The sequence below is a fragment of the Lucilia cuprina genome, chromosome 2, assembly GCF_022045245.1.
Source record: "Lucilia cuprina isolate Lc7/37 chromosome 2, ASM2204524v1, whole genome shotgun sequence".
Lineage (NCBI taxonomy): Eukaryota > Metazoa > Arthropoda > Insecta > Diptera > Calliphoridae > Lucilia > Lucilia cuprina.
Window position 1 is genome coordinate 44,338,500 of NC_060950.1, and position 15,739 is coordinate 44,354,238.

The following is a 15,739-nucleotide window of genomic DNA, read 5'->3' on the forward strand; positions in this document are numbered from 1 at the left end:
TGGAAATAAAACTGGAATTTCTAATTTGGCGTGAGCGTAGCCAAGGAGTATTCGAGTTTAAGTTTTGAAGATGAACCCCGCAGATGCCCCAGGGACGGAGCTGTGGCGGCTCAAAGTAGGGTACCTACGACATGTAAAATTTTTAAACTCGCGCCATTTTTTTGTTTTTCACCCAAATACAAAGATTTTTATATTTTCTGAAAGCGCTCGACGAGATCTTACTACTTATCACTTATAATATCCGAGTTATAGGCATTTAAAAATTTAGTGATACAAAATTTACCATACCTTGGTCCGCCTTTTTTTGAACACCGGGCGTAATTTTGGACCAAATGGACTCAATTTTTTCTTGTTAGTTAGACAACAAAATTTCCAATAATATACAAAAAATTTCAGATCAATATCATTTACAGATCCAAAAATATACGTTTTTTAATTTAAAAATTCAAAAAATTTTAGATTTTTGCCGTTTTTTTGTCCAAAATGTGTCTTAACTCTTTTATTAATAAAATAAAATTTTCTTTAAGAACATATAACAATTTTATAGTTTTCTAAAAGGTATCTTTACGCAGAACGCTTTGGCGTAAAAAACTTGTCCTATTTTTTGAAAATGTTGCCACTGCGTCTTTCCGAATATGACCTATTTTTTTATCAAAACTTCAACTTTGGGCGACATGTTCTAAAATCCCAAAGCTGGGATCAGAAAACTGAAAGCAGTTTTGAAAACCTCAATATGTTTTCTATTTACTCCAAAGTGTTTTCACAGCCCTGAAAGAAATGTGGACCCTATGGGCAAAAATGTAAAAAATCCCATTTTTGGGATTTTCATTCCTATTTTTGGGAATTGCGGGATGCCCTTTGAACTTTTTAATTTTTTTGCATTTTCTTATTTGAAATGACAAATTTAACAAGCGTTGAAGATTTCATTGAGTTTTGTTCATAAATAAAGATTTTGTCATATATTACATATTTGTTAAATTTCTAAAACTATGATTTATATCAAAATTTTAATAGGGTCGCAGATAGCTACAACAATTTAGTCCCTATTTATCCCTTAATTTCAAGCCAATATCTCAATTACATTCAAAAATATTTTCATTTAAACCTGTGTCCGCCAAAGCGCCAAAGCGTTCTGCGTAAAGATACCTTTTAGAAAACTATAAAATTGTTATATGTTCTTAAAGAAAATTTTATTTTATTAATAAAAGAGTTAAGACACATTTTGGGCAAAAAAAGGCGGACCAAGGTATGGTAAATTTTGTATCACTAAATTTTTAAATGCCTATATAAGTAGTTTAAATGCCTATAACTCGGATATTGTAAGAGATAAGTAGTATGTCCAAGCATGTTTTTTCAAGATTTCGTCAAGCGCTTTCAGAAAATATAAAAATCTTTGTATTTGGATGAAAAACAAAAAAATGGCACGAGTTTAAAAATTTTACATGTCGTAGGTACCCTACTTTAAGCCGCCACAGCTCCGTCCCTGGGGCATCTGCGGGGTTCATCTTCAAAACTTAAACTCGAATACTCCTTGGCTACGCTCACGCCAAATTCCCGATCGGATCAGCCGTTTAGAAATGCCAGATTTATTTCCAAAAAATGTCCATTCTGCCCCACTGTGGGATGGAAAAAGAGATTTTGTTTCAGTATCAAAAAATATTTCAGAGAGTACTTTTTTGGATCTCAAAGTACTTAAGTTAGGTCAGGTTGATAGGAGGATGTGTACTACATCAAATCCTCTCCACATGCTCTACATACGTCTGTATCCGAAAGTCCTATTTTGCATAAATGTCCCCCTTAGGATTTTCGTGTTTGTTGTGTCGAATGGTGCCTTGAGCTCCCTTCCCTTTAAAGTTATTACATTCGCTCTTTCGCTACCGACTACTCCCGAGTGGGCTGGTACCCATATGATGTGAACCTTACCTCTGGAAGAGTATTCAGTTAAAGCTTTCTTAAAATCCAAAGTACCAAAATATTTTTTTTGCTAAAAATTTGTATTTTCTGAAATATATTTATACATTTTTAAATTGGAATGGGCGTTATATGTTGATATGGTGTCAGTTAACATCTTTGATATAATTTGATGAAGTTTGCTACACAATTTCTTGCCCCAGAAATGCATGGTATCTCAAAGCTACGATACAAATATTACCACGAAATTGTACTTTGTAAAATTTTATATTTAAAGTGCTCATATAAAGCACTGTTATAAAGTCTCGAAAAGGGACAAAAATTGCGTTTTCTCAAAACTTAAGACATAATATCTCAGATTCCAGATGTGATGTAGAAAATATGAAGTAATATTCAAACTTAGCGAATAATCTTATAGAAGCGTCTAACATAGTCTCAGGGTTTCAACTATTTTAACATTTTGTCTGATAATATTGAAGAGAAACAGCTACTAAAGTTATAGAGTACTTTAGTAGCTGTTTCCTACAACTTTTATTTGATGCATTATAAAAAGTATTTTAAATTTTAAAGAAACGATTTATTGAAAGTTCCCATACAAAAAAAAATATTTTAACAGACAGATTTACTACCGATTAAACGATAATAGGATTTTGAAAGTATCAAATAAGACTCGGGAGTATCACGGTACTTTTGCACATCAAATAGTATCAAAAAAAGTACCATCGTACCAATTTTGCCATCCCTGATCTATATAACGAAAACTATTTTGTATACAATAAAAATGTATACATCAGATTAAAAGTATTAGTATCTCTCCAATGATATATAACATTATACATGTAATAGAAAAAAACTCAACTATTTTTTATTTTTAAAATTTTTCGTTTTCTTTTTATTTTGATTGACATTTTAAATTTCGTGTGAAATCTTGATTTTATGTGAATTTGAAATGTTGTGAAAGACAGAACATACTATATCTATAATAAAATTATATATGTTAATAGCCCATGAATTAAGCTTTTATTTAAGAAAAACCTGTATCTAGTCAAATAAAACTGATATTTGATTTCAACAACGATTTATTTAAATAGCAGGCCTTCGGCCGTCGCAAGGATTTTCTCTTCTAAGCAATGTCCGGGAAATAAAGATTTCATAAAAAGCCTGCTGAATAGCCGGCCTACGGCCGGTTGCAAGCAGTGTTGCCACTATAAAATTTAGAAACTACACTTGATCGACTAATAAATTACACATTTAAAAAAATTACACATGCCCTTTTTTAATTTTTATTTAAACACAAAAAACAATGAAACAAAAATAAATAATATACATATTTTTCTATACTAATATTTAAATAATTATAATTAATTCATTTATAAACAAAATATAAAATTAGATAATTAAAATATCTCTATATTTAATTTTTATTAAATTTTTAATTTATACAATTAATGAATTAATAAATTTTAATATAATATTCAAGTTTCTTGGCAATTTATGAAACACTTTGTTTGTTCAATTATGACAGTAAAGTGAAATTTTTTATAAATGCTCAACACATTTTTAAAGATTTAGTATTCCTTTAACGTTGCGTGTAATCGATTAATAATTTGATTTTTTTCACAATTAATTGATTTTTTTCAAATTAATTGATTTTTAAAAAATTCTCCACCAAACTTTAATTCATATGATTAATGAATTAATAAAACAAAAGTTTTATATTTATCAAATATTTAATTAATACAGTTAATGAATTTATTAATGTTAAATTTTTACTCAATTATTGACATTAATTGTTCTGATTAATTCGTTATTTGAAAAAAATATATATTTTTTACAAATTTGGTAATTGATATCATCATTTTGGTTATAGAAGCAAAACTTGGTTGATACGATTATTTTTATAATTGAAACTTATTTTCAGTTTTTCTGTATATGAAAAAACTACGTTAAAGATGTTAAAAATATAAATTTCAAGAAAAAGTTTTTGCTTCTCCTGTAAAATTTACAAAAAAGGACATGTTACGTTTGCGTACTAATTTTATGATATACTTTATATATTTAATTTTAACGTACGACCCATTCGTGAGATAATTTATAAAAATACAACTCGAAACTTAGTTGCTTAAAAAATACAAATGAAAAATGCAGTAACTGGTAAGCCACTAGTAATAAAGAAAAGGATTGCAATTAAAAAAGGGTTTTAAATTTAAAATTTGATAAAAAACAAGATTCAGTCAAACGAAAACAAAAATCGTTTAAATTTATTATCTTATTTTGGTGAAATAAAAACTAATCTTTGTGTTTTTTTATGTTTAAATATATTTATAAACCCCATAAATACAGATATACTCACATTTATTCTTCTACGCTTACACATGAACTGTATTTCGGAAAATAAAATAAAAATGAAATAAATTTTATGAGCTAAAATTAAATAAAATTAAATGAAAATAAAATTAGGTTAACGCTTAACTTATTTCTTTTACTAGTGGGTTTTTTTTCTCCTCTACACTCTATTTTATTTAACTTATTTATTTTATTGTTATGTAGATGAGAAAAAATTTAACAAAAGGAAATGGAAGGCACTGACACAACATCATAGTTACATACACATAAACAACATACGTTGTTAAAAGTATTTAACCCAATAAAAATGACATCTAGAGGAATGTGTGGGTGTAGTAAAAGATCCATTTAACAAAAAAAAAACATACGAAGACTTTCACTCCCATGGTTATAATCACTAATACTGTCACATATGTTATGAATGTATTGTATTCATTTACATACCAACGCGCTAAAATACGCACACACTCACTCAGACACACATTTAAATTTACTCTTAAGCAGGACTTATTGTTATCTTTCTATGCATTTTATGAATATTGTTCTCTGTTAGAAAATACGAGGGGAGAAAGAATTAAAAAAAAAATCTAGTCTAAGGGGCGAAAAATACATAAATGGGAATATTTATATGCGTAAATGTGGTATATGAGAGTTTAAATAAGTATGGCCGGAAAAAGTTCTCAAAGTTCCCAACTAACGTAAAAAGTTCTCAAAGTTCAAGAGGACACTGTTATCCGGTAATAATAAGAGAAATAACTAATGTCCAAAATCATATTGTAAAAAGTTGAATAATAAGGATTGTTTTAAACTTAACAAAAACGATGAAAATAATGTTATAAAATTGTGGACATTTAAAGTTTATTTGATAAAAGTCCCAAAATTTGTTTTTGTACCTCTAAAACAGAGCCAGTCTAGTGTACAATGTATGTGTGTTCATGTGTTGGGGATTATAACCTCGCACATTCGTATCTATCCACTGTAAAATATACGTACTATGTAAATGTAATGAAACTTAAGATTTAAAAGAATAATTTCTTTTAATTATTTTTGACATTTATTATATTGTTAATGATTTAAGGTTTAAGATGCATTAGTCAAATATCTTCTTTCTAGGCACAATAGCATGATTTTTAAACATCATAGACAAAAATCTGAAAATTGATTACATTCTAAATCATATTTGTAACTGCTCGAAGCAATATTTAAGCTTAATTGCTTCATTATTATTGCAAATATATTCTTTAATTGTTTTAATCATTGAAGTAATTGTTTTTATAGAAAAACTGTTAAATTAATGAAATAATTCATTTTAGATGTAATTTTATTTAATTATTAATTGGTCGAATTAAAGAATTAATTAATTTAAAATTTAATTTTTAATGATTTTTTTTTTGCTTAATTGAAAAAGTTTTTTAATTTGATAAATGATATTATTATTTTTGTTTAAAATAGAACTTGACGTCATCAGCTTATATATTCTAAAATTCTTGATGCAAAATGGTAAACCATTAATGTATAGAAAGAATAATACAGGACCCAAATGGCTACCTTTATGACGCCAAATATAACTGAAATAGTTTTCAATGTATATAATCTTAATAATATGTTATGGGTTCCAGGCCACTCGGGAGTAGTCGGCAACGAAAGGGCGAATGTAATAGCTTTAAGGGAAGGGAGCTCGATGTAGTTAACCTGACAAACGCAAAACCATTCGACGCAACAAAAGCTGAATTAAAAACATGGATGAGAGAATCACATAAAGCCTCATGGAATAATGAAACGGTGGCTAGAACCACAAAGATTCTATGGGGTGACCCTGATGAGAGCAAGACGAGAAATCTCCTCAAAATAAGCAAGTCTGAGGTTAGTATGATTCTGAGTGGACACAAAGGATTACGTGCACATTAATACAAAATTGGACGTGCGGATTCAGACGAATGTAGAGCATGTGGAGAGGATAGTGAAACTCTGGAGACTTTCTTTGCATTCAGGCATTCGTCAAAGTTAGATCCAAGTAACTCGGAAGTGATGTTATTCCGGAAATAACATTCTTAACCAACACTGATTGGAAGATTCTTAGGAATTACGTCCAGGAAACTGAGTTTCTAAACATGGAAAAATAATACATTCAGTGAACAATTTTTTTTCATGAATTGGAACGCACAACAGGCCCGGTAGTGGCCTAGGTGTATTTCTTCGGATTTGAAGTAGTATACATCCTCCTATAAACCTAACCTAACCTTAATAATATGTTATAATAAATGTCACATGTTTCCTTGATGTACGACCCTAATCATGGTGTTTGGCAATCCCTGGGTAAAGAGATACTAACAGTACCTCTAGTCTACCGGGACTATAAAAACGGGTGATGCTACCTCGGTTTTCCTTGGAATGATTTGACATGGGTCGTTTAATAAAATATTGGAATTGAGCTGATAATGCAAAGATTGGAATAAGATATACCTTGGAGTAAGATATACGATAAGACGTGTTGAGCTGAAATACATTAATATTTTATTTATCAGTGATTTCCCTACATGTTTAAGTGTGTTAGAGTTTACTCTAAACATCCTCAACTAATTACAGTAGGTCATATTAGTAGTATAGTTGGGCGACTTAATGAAGTCCAGAAATTTGAATCTTTAGATGATGAAAATGTTAGCATTCCTCATAGTCTGCCCCTTCTATCGTCTCTAACTAGTGATTGCCTTCTTCTTTGTAGGGGTTACGTTGAGCTTGACTTATAAAACCTGTCATTCCTCATACTTTATTATGGCATTTGGCTAAATAAATAAAACCACCATTAAATAAGGCCAACACGGCAGCTGTTCACATAAAGCACTTTGACATTCATTATGAAATACAATTGAGGAATATAGGTGTAAGTCCAAGTTTGCATCAAATTCTTTAACATAGTTTCAGTTTCGAAGAAAGAATAAACAAACATGTCACCAAGATTTTATCATATATGGATACCCAAATTTTCGACGTTTCGAGTTTAAAAACTACTTTTATTTGGACTACAAACACATGTATAGATACGAATGTTTATGTTATTTAATCCTAATTTTGAAGATAATTTGTAATTTTTTCATGATATTGGCTGGATTGATTGGACCCATTTTGGATTATAGACATATTTTATTGGTGGGTCAGAACATTTAGTTTAGCTGCGATTTATTTCCATCGTTGAACTGTAGTTTCAAATCAAAATTTAGGTGGACAAAATTAAAAATCTGTATTTTCTGAATTTGGATAATTAAAGGAGTTTTCACATGGACGCTTAATAAGAGAAACGCGAGAAATTTAATTATTGCATCATATTTATACCCTACACTACTACAGTGGGGAGGGTATTATGCGTTTGTGCTGATATTTATAACACCCAACAATATTGGTCCAACACCTTCCTTAAAGTATACCAATCGGCCCTGAGTCGATTTAACTATGCCCGTCCATCTGTCTACGTGACCATGTTAACCTTTAATAAAAATTTATTACATACTCTTTACTCACACCTATTAAAAAGTGTTAAAATTATTTCGCCTAGCCCTCATACAATTGCAACCCGCCAAATACGGCTTTAGAGCTATTTATGTTAAATGTTAGTTTTATACAAGCCTAAATGATAGTGCAGATTTTCATGATGATCAAGAATCATTTGAAATTTTTTCACAAAAACTTTACTTCAAAAGCAATTTTGCTTTCGAGAAAAACTCGAAAGGTTTCATTCGAATGATTGCTCGTTATCAAATACATTCATAAGAAATTGGGCCAAGGTCAGGGACCTTGATGGATTCAAGAGAATCCAAAAAGTGGAAAAAACTTGTACGATCGAATATAAATTCGTACGTATACGAATGTGAGAATTAGCTCGCAAATATTCCAGACTTAATATTAAACAACAGGAATGTACTCCTTTAAAATCTGTATATGAATGTATTCCAAATAACTGTGCTAGTGCTTACTTGTATTTGTGTAAATGTTAAGATTTGTTTATTTTTCATTCAAATTACGCACAAAAAAATCTTTTTATTTTAGTATTTTACTCTTCTTTTCTTATTCAAAAATAACGAGTATTTCTAGTAGCTATTTTATGGTACATTCTGGAACAATTTAACTGAATGTAAGTAAATGAATATTTATTAGATGACATCCAACCAACAGCAGTATCATCTATATAATAATTGATTTTTTTTTATTTATACAAAAAAGCAAAATCGAATTATGTGATTAACAAATTTCATTTTCTTTAACCTTATTATTCTTAGATCAAACTAAAATAACCCTACTTAGGACATTCCTAAAGCATTTTCCAAACTCTTCAACTGGACACAACATAAAAAACCACTAAGTTAGCATAAGAAAGGTCTAGGATATGGGCAGAATATTAAAAGCTATAGAGAAGACCATGAAACTCTCATTTCCCAACTGATACGGGAAGAAGGACAGATTTACAGAAAGAAAATTGTTACAACGAGCAAGTCAATGCAATGATATGAAGCTGCGTGACCTGATGACATTTTCGCGATACGCTTGCAGTTACTTACTTTTTTAAACAAAATTTTTATACAGACAACACCCGTCCGACAATTAAAATTAGACACGAACCGGATGATATACGTCAGAAACTATAAATTTAATGGAGAAAAACTGATTTGTTAGTTTTTCATTTCATGATCCTATGTCCTTCTTAAAGAACTGCAAAGTTTTAAGAAGTGCATTTTTCAAAAAATATTTTAAAAAACTTCTACTGATCAAACAATGTCAAATTTGATGCCAAGCTAACAAAAATAGTTTGAAAATATTTTGTGTTATTTTTAGTTTATTATGTCAGGATCAAAAGATGTATAAAAAAATCTTTCAACTTTTTTTTGAAAAAATAATATTGAATAATATACCCACCATCAAATCACTGCAATATAAATGAACTTTGATATTTTGAATATTTTAATATTATATATCGATATTAATGAGAACATCAGGGTAACATTTGAAAGAGGTCCATTAATAGGGGTTTTACTTCTGTGAAATTTCATCGCTATACTCGTATTTTTAAGGCAGTAATGAGCGTTAAAGTATTTTTATGGAGGGGGACCTTATATGGGCGCTAGGGTCAATTATAGACCGATCCACATAAAATTTGATATAAAGGCTTTGGTTCCTTAGATACATACTGATGTCAAATTTCTTCGCTATATTCGTATTTTTACGCCCATAATTAACGTTAAAGTCGTTTTCTGAAGGGGGCCTTCACATAAAATTTGGTAAATTTTGACTTGTATAAATCTTACTTCTGTGTAATTTCATTGTTATAATCCTATTTTTGAGCCAGTAATGAGCATTAAAGAAAGTTTATGGGAAGACTTTTTATGGGGGGTAGGGTCAATTATGGACCGATCCACATAAAATTTCATAAAGATTTTTTGGCCTGTAAGACACTTACTTACTTATATCAAATTTCATCGCTATAATTGTATTTTTAAGTCAGTAATGAGCGTTAAAGTCATTTTCTGAAGGGGACCTTATATGGGGGGTAGGACCAATTATGGACCGATATACATAATTTGGTTGAGAGATATTGACTTGCATGAAACTTATGTGTGTCAAATTTCATCGCTATATTCCCATTTTTAAGCCAGTAATGAGCGTTAAAGTAATTTTCTGAAGGGGACCTTATATGGGGCGTAGGGTCAATTATGGACCGATCCACATAAAATTTCATAGAGAGGTTTTGGCTAGTAAGAAACTTACTTTATGTCAAAATTTCATCGCTATACTTTTATTTTTAAGAGAGTAATGAGCGTTAAACTCATTTTCTGAAGGGGACCTTATATGGGGGGTAGGGCAATTATGGACCGATATACATAAAATTTGGTTGAGAGATATTGACTTGCATGAAACTTATGTGTGTCGAATTTCATCGCTATATTCCCATTTTTAAGCCAGTAATGAGCGTTAAAGTCATTTTCTGAAGGGACCTTATATGGGGGGTAGGGTCAATTATGGACCGATCCACATAAAATTTCATAGAGAGGTTTTGGCTAGTAAGAAAACTAACTTATGTCAAAATTTCGTCGCTATACTTTTATTTTTAAGAGCGTAATGAGCGTTAAACTCATTTTCTGAAGGGGACCTTATATGGGGGGTAGGGTCAATTATAAACGATATACGTAAAATTTGGTTGAGAGATATTGGCTTGCATGAAACTTATGTGTGTCGAATTTCATCGCTATATCCCCATTTTTAAGCCAGTAGTAAATAAGCTTTTTAGTCATTTTCTAAGGGGGACTTTATATGGGGGTAGGGCCAATTATAGTCCTATATCTGCCATAATGCAGAATTACTTTGCAGACGTCAAAAAACTGACCTATGCGAAATTTTGTGGTATTTGCTTCATAAAAACGAATTTGTGAATATTTGAAGCTATTTATACAGTATTCGGGGGGGGTACATTTTGTATGGGGGCTATGTGAAATCGTTGACCGATTTTGCCCATTTCAATACCAAACATTTCTGATCAATAAATATATTTTGGGAAAATTTCATCTCAATAACTCTTATTTTGTGGACGCTATCGTGCCAAGAACAGACAGACGGACAGACGACGGACATGGCTAGATCGTCTTAGAATCTTACGAGGTCCCAGAATATATATATACTTTATGGGGTCTTGATGGTGGGTATAAAAAACATTTTTGAAAATTTGACATTGTTTGGTTACACTGATTTGATTTTTTAAGTCATGGTTAAATAACCAATAAATAACATTCTAGAACATATGAACTTCCTAGGAATGATAGGTAAGTCGCGAAAGTAAAAAGTTTCCTGAAAAAAATTAAATTTCATTAGGTTTTTCTTAACTTCAACATTGAGTATTATGTTTATAATGTTGATGTTCCTGGACATGCAATCGTTTTAAGTTGTATCTCAATTGGATCTTTGTGATGCAAGGATATGAGCCTGAGAAAATGATTATTATTTTTTTTTTTCAAAATTGACACTAAAGCCCCAAATCTTTGAGGGCCTATAACTAAAACTTTGGGCAAAAGTGAAAAAAACGGGTCTTCTTATTTTTGTTCTTTTATCATATAGTGGTGACCTTATATGGTTAATTTTTCGTGTTGCACTGTGTTAGTAAAAGTATTTTAAAATATTTTTTGAAAAATGTACTTTTTAAAACTTTAAAGTCCTTTTGGAAGGACACAGGATCACGAAATTAAAAACTAACTACGCAGATTTTCCCATTAAATTTCTCCATTTTCTGTCGGACGGTGTATTATATAAACATGATCAAAAATAGAAAATTAGATAGAGTCGGAAACCAGTCCTAGATTGAAGTACGTTCCGTGTCATTGCCAAGCATATTAAAAAGAATAGTCGAGACGTATAATAAACAAAAATGTTACTGTGATTTTAATCTGGATACACAGATAAATACCATACTAAGCACTTATATGATAACGGATTTAGACCAGTCTGTTACGCAGACGATGCCACAGTGGTATAGGAAAAAAAAAAGGGAAATAATTCGGTAACTTCTAAACGGTTAATCCGATTTTAATGAAATTTGGTATGCACAAAAAGGAGGTGTTGTCGAGTTTAGGTTTTGAATTTGGACCTTATAGGCCAACCAGGGGCCCGGCGGGGGGTCCTCAAATTAGGACACCTCGGCTATGTTAAATTTTTAAAACGATCCTATTTCTTCATTTGAGTTCCGATTTAAAAAAATTTCGTATATAGAATCTCCTCATCGAGCACTATAAAAATGTCGTCATAGCAGTAAATTATCTCTTATAGTTTAGGAGATATTCGCATTTGAAAATTAAAATTTTAAAATTTTTACCGTTCTTTTTTTAGTTTTTTGATAATAGCGGGTCCAAATATTCCCGATTTTCGCCATTTCTTTTTTTATTCGCTTAACAACAAGTTTATATATCAAGCAGTGAAAGAATTATGTAAAAATCATGACTGAGTCCAAAGTTATAGGCATTTTAATTTAAAAAATTAAAAAAAGGCGATTTTTTGCCATTTTTTTGGGGAAAAAAGTATCTTTTTCTTTTTAAGTTATCTAAAAAGTTTCTAAGAAGATGTATATAGAATTTATACTTTTTGAAAAGCTGACTTTACATAAAATACGATAAATGAAACAAAACCTAAAAATTTTTGATACCGAGGGGACCAGGTCCATCCAAAAAACCCTATTTTTTTATAGAAAATTCAATTTTGAGCAAAAATTCTCAAATCGCATAGTCGATATCAAATTATAGTGACCTGTTTTATATGACCCAATATGTTCTTAATCATTTTGTAACGGGTTTCGATAACCCCGCCCCTGGTATGGATATAATAGGCAAAAAACCAAAAAATCCCATTTTTGGGATTTTTTAAACTTTTTTGGGAATTCCGGATTTCTAATAAGAAAATTCGAACTTTTTATTTAATTTTAGATTTTGAGTAAAAAAATCTACCTAACTGTAAAATTTCATCAAAAAATATTCATAAATAAAATTTTTATTGCAATTTGAAAAATTTGTATCTTCGCAAAAACTGAATAAAAAACATTTTTAATTTTTTTAAAAAAAAGTATTCCGCGATTTTTTTAATTTTCAAAATTATATACAGTTTTGAAAAATAGACAAAATTACCTTTCCATTGATATATAACATGCCTACCTAATGTTTTTTAAGTGACAAATTAATTAGGGAAAACTCAACATCTTTTAGAAAATTTACCTAGCACTATTATTTTCATCCATAACGTTAACTCTTAAATTTGTTACATATATTAAAAAATTTTCAGGTATTATTTTTTAAACTGTAATGATTTTTACCCCTATAGGTCACTTTAATAGGTAGCTTATTAAAGTGACCTATTGAGGAAAAATTCATTACATAAGGATACGTTAGACATATTAGGTAGAATATCATAACCCTTTAAAAAATAATTTAATTTAAGTACCTGTAATTAATATATAAGACAGGTTTATATCTGTTTGTAATTATTTGTAATTTTCTAACCATGGCGATCGTACTAAAAAAAATGATTTGTGCTCCATTTTATTTGAACACTCTTCAGCTCCTTTTCAAGATAAAGTGAACTTCTTATTGAAATATATTGAAACTGCACATAAAAATAAAGTGGATAAAACTGATATATGTAAAATTGAAAATTTTTATAAAATCAGTTGATATAAAACTGAAGAGTGTTCGGTATTCCATTGCTAAATTTCGATCGAAATTTTCTGATTGGCTGGATGAATGTGTAGAAGTTGCTATTTGCGTATCAACTGTTGGTGCTCCCTGTAAGCAGTATGAGGATTTGAGCTCAAAATCTAAGAGGAAAAGGTTAGGTTCATAGTTTTCTTTACCGTTTCTTAAAATTCCTTCATTAGTAAAAAAAATAAATGCAATTGTTTCAGAAAAGATTCTATTTCTTAAATCAGTTTTGCAATTTTTCAAATTACTAAAAATTCTTTCAGCAGAAGCATTTGAAAAAAGGTAATATTAAAATAAACTGAATTACTTTTTGCAGATTGGGAAACAAACATTCTTCTAAAGAATTTTTTAATTTAAAAACTTTAGGCCAGTATACTTCTGGTTCTAGACTTGTATTAAGTTCAAATTTTTCAAAGTCTAATTATCAAGTTGTTGTAAATCTGTGTCGAATGACGGGATAACCTATGTATTGTACTTGGTTTAAAAGACTGAGCAACTTTGGTATTAACAATATCTACAATAGAATAAATTTGATCACTAAAATCAAATCGTGATTTTATTTGAAGAATTGCCTCCATGTAAAATTCTCTACAATCTTGAAGAATGATTGTTTTTTTTTTTGTGATGCAGATATCTGAGTTAATGATTCATATGCAGCAACTCCAATATAAATATTATTTATGTTTGAAAATAGGTTTTCATCTGATTCGTTGATTTGCCATACGCTTTTTGACTTCAAAACATACATTTTTATATAATTTGAAGAATATATTTGCAATATATTAAAAACTTCACTTTTCATTTTATATAAAATTGGCTTTTCTGACTTAACAATAACATTAAAAGAATCTAGAATACCTAAGCATTTGACAATCATTTCAGATTTATTTAGCCAATCAGATTGGAATCTGAAGCCATTTCTTCCAGTCGTCCCTAAAATAAATTATTATTTAACTAGATCTAAAAAACAACGTAACTTTTACACAATTGAAACAAAATTACCACTAGAAATTAGTTTGAGTTAAATTTGATTATTTAGAAATTTTCTTATTTCTTGTTTCGTTATTTTTGAATATAAAAATATTCATATGTACCATTTACATGTATGTATGTGAATCACTTTTTTTCAGAAAATCTCAAGAAAAGGACGGACACTTTTTGCTTAAGTGTTTCAAAGGGAAAACAAATTTCTATGTATGTATGTGGATCGTTTTGATATAAAATAAGTAATACTTATGTAAATACAATGAGATTATAAATTACACATAATTTACACATGAGATCAATTACACATGGGCTACAAATGGAAATAAAAATTACACACAATATGTGTAATTACACATGAAGTGGCAACACTGGTTGCAAGGGTTTTCTTCTCTATGGTATATCAAATACTTACCAATAAAGGCATCTTTTCCGAAACAAATGTATATTTTTCGAGATATAAGCATTAATATTTTGAACTCTCTATGAGTGGTGAAATTTTCGACGTGAAAAATGTCACTAAAAGCGATTTAGCCAAAACTCCTAACAAGAGCCTTTGCGTACCTGTTAACTAAATTATAGACAAAATTCAATATTTATGTATGTGTTAGCAAATTTAACATTTTTCAATTTTCTTTCTTTAATTTTAGATGCGAAAATATCCCCCAGGCAGCGAAGAACCTTTCAACGGAACCCGTTTACACAAATTTATGAAAATGGACCTTTCCATAAATTACCAACAGAATGAATAAATACTAAACCATTTGAATGATGACAAAATCTTTGTATAATTAATAACAAAACATAAAACATGACAATACTAGAGCTAAATGTTAGCCTTTCAGGGATTAAAAATATATATTGTTTCATTAAAATTTATTTTTTAAATCAATATTGATTATGAGGTTTACTTTAGTTTTGTACTTATTAATAATAGTATATTTCTGACCGACACAAATTCACTAAAATTCCGTTCGAAATTAAAAACGAAATCAGTACAGAACCATTGTTTTGTTAATTTCGCTTTGTAAATTTTGAATACACATATATATATCATTCAACACATGTATCTTTTCAACTTAATTTCAATTAAATAAAACAAAAATAATTAATTTCAAAATATAATTAAAACTAATTACTAATAATTCTTTCAGTCTGAATAGGCTTCAAGAATAAAATATAAGGCAAAAATAACAATATGTACAGTGAATCAACTAAGTAATTGTAAAATTTTAAGAAAAAACAATATCTAATCAATTATTTTCAGAAAAATTGAGCAA

The 15,739-nt window shown here is 29.5% G+C and overlaps 1 protein-coding gene across 4 annotated transcripts in view; it reads left to right on the top strand.

Moving 5' to 3' along the window:
- LOC124419329 overlaps window positions 1-15,256 on the top strand; it is a 286,456-nt gene extending 271,200 nt beyond the window's left edge. For all 4 annotated transcript variants that reach the window (XM_046948202.1, XM_046948208.1, XM_046948177.1 and 1 more), the window contains exon 4: window positions 15,110-15,256. In XM_046948202.1, the coding sequence (XP_046804158.1) occupies window positions 15,110-15,211 (102 nt within the window). In that variant the 3' untranslated portion in view covers window positions 15,212-15,256. The remainder of the gene's footprint in view (window positions 1-15,109) is intronic.
- Window positions 15,257-15,739: the final 483 nt, after the last annotated feature.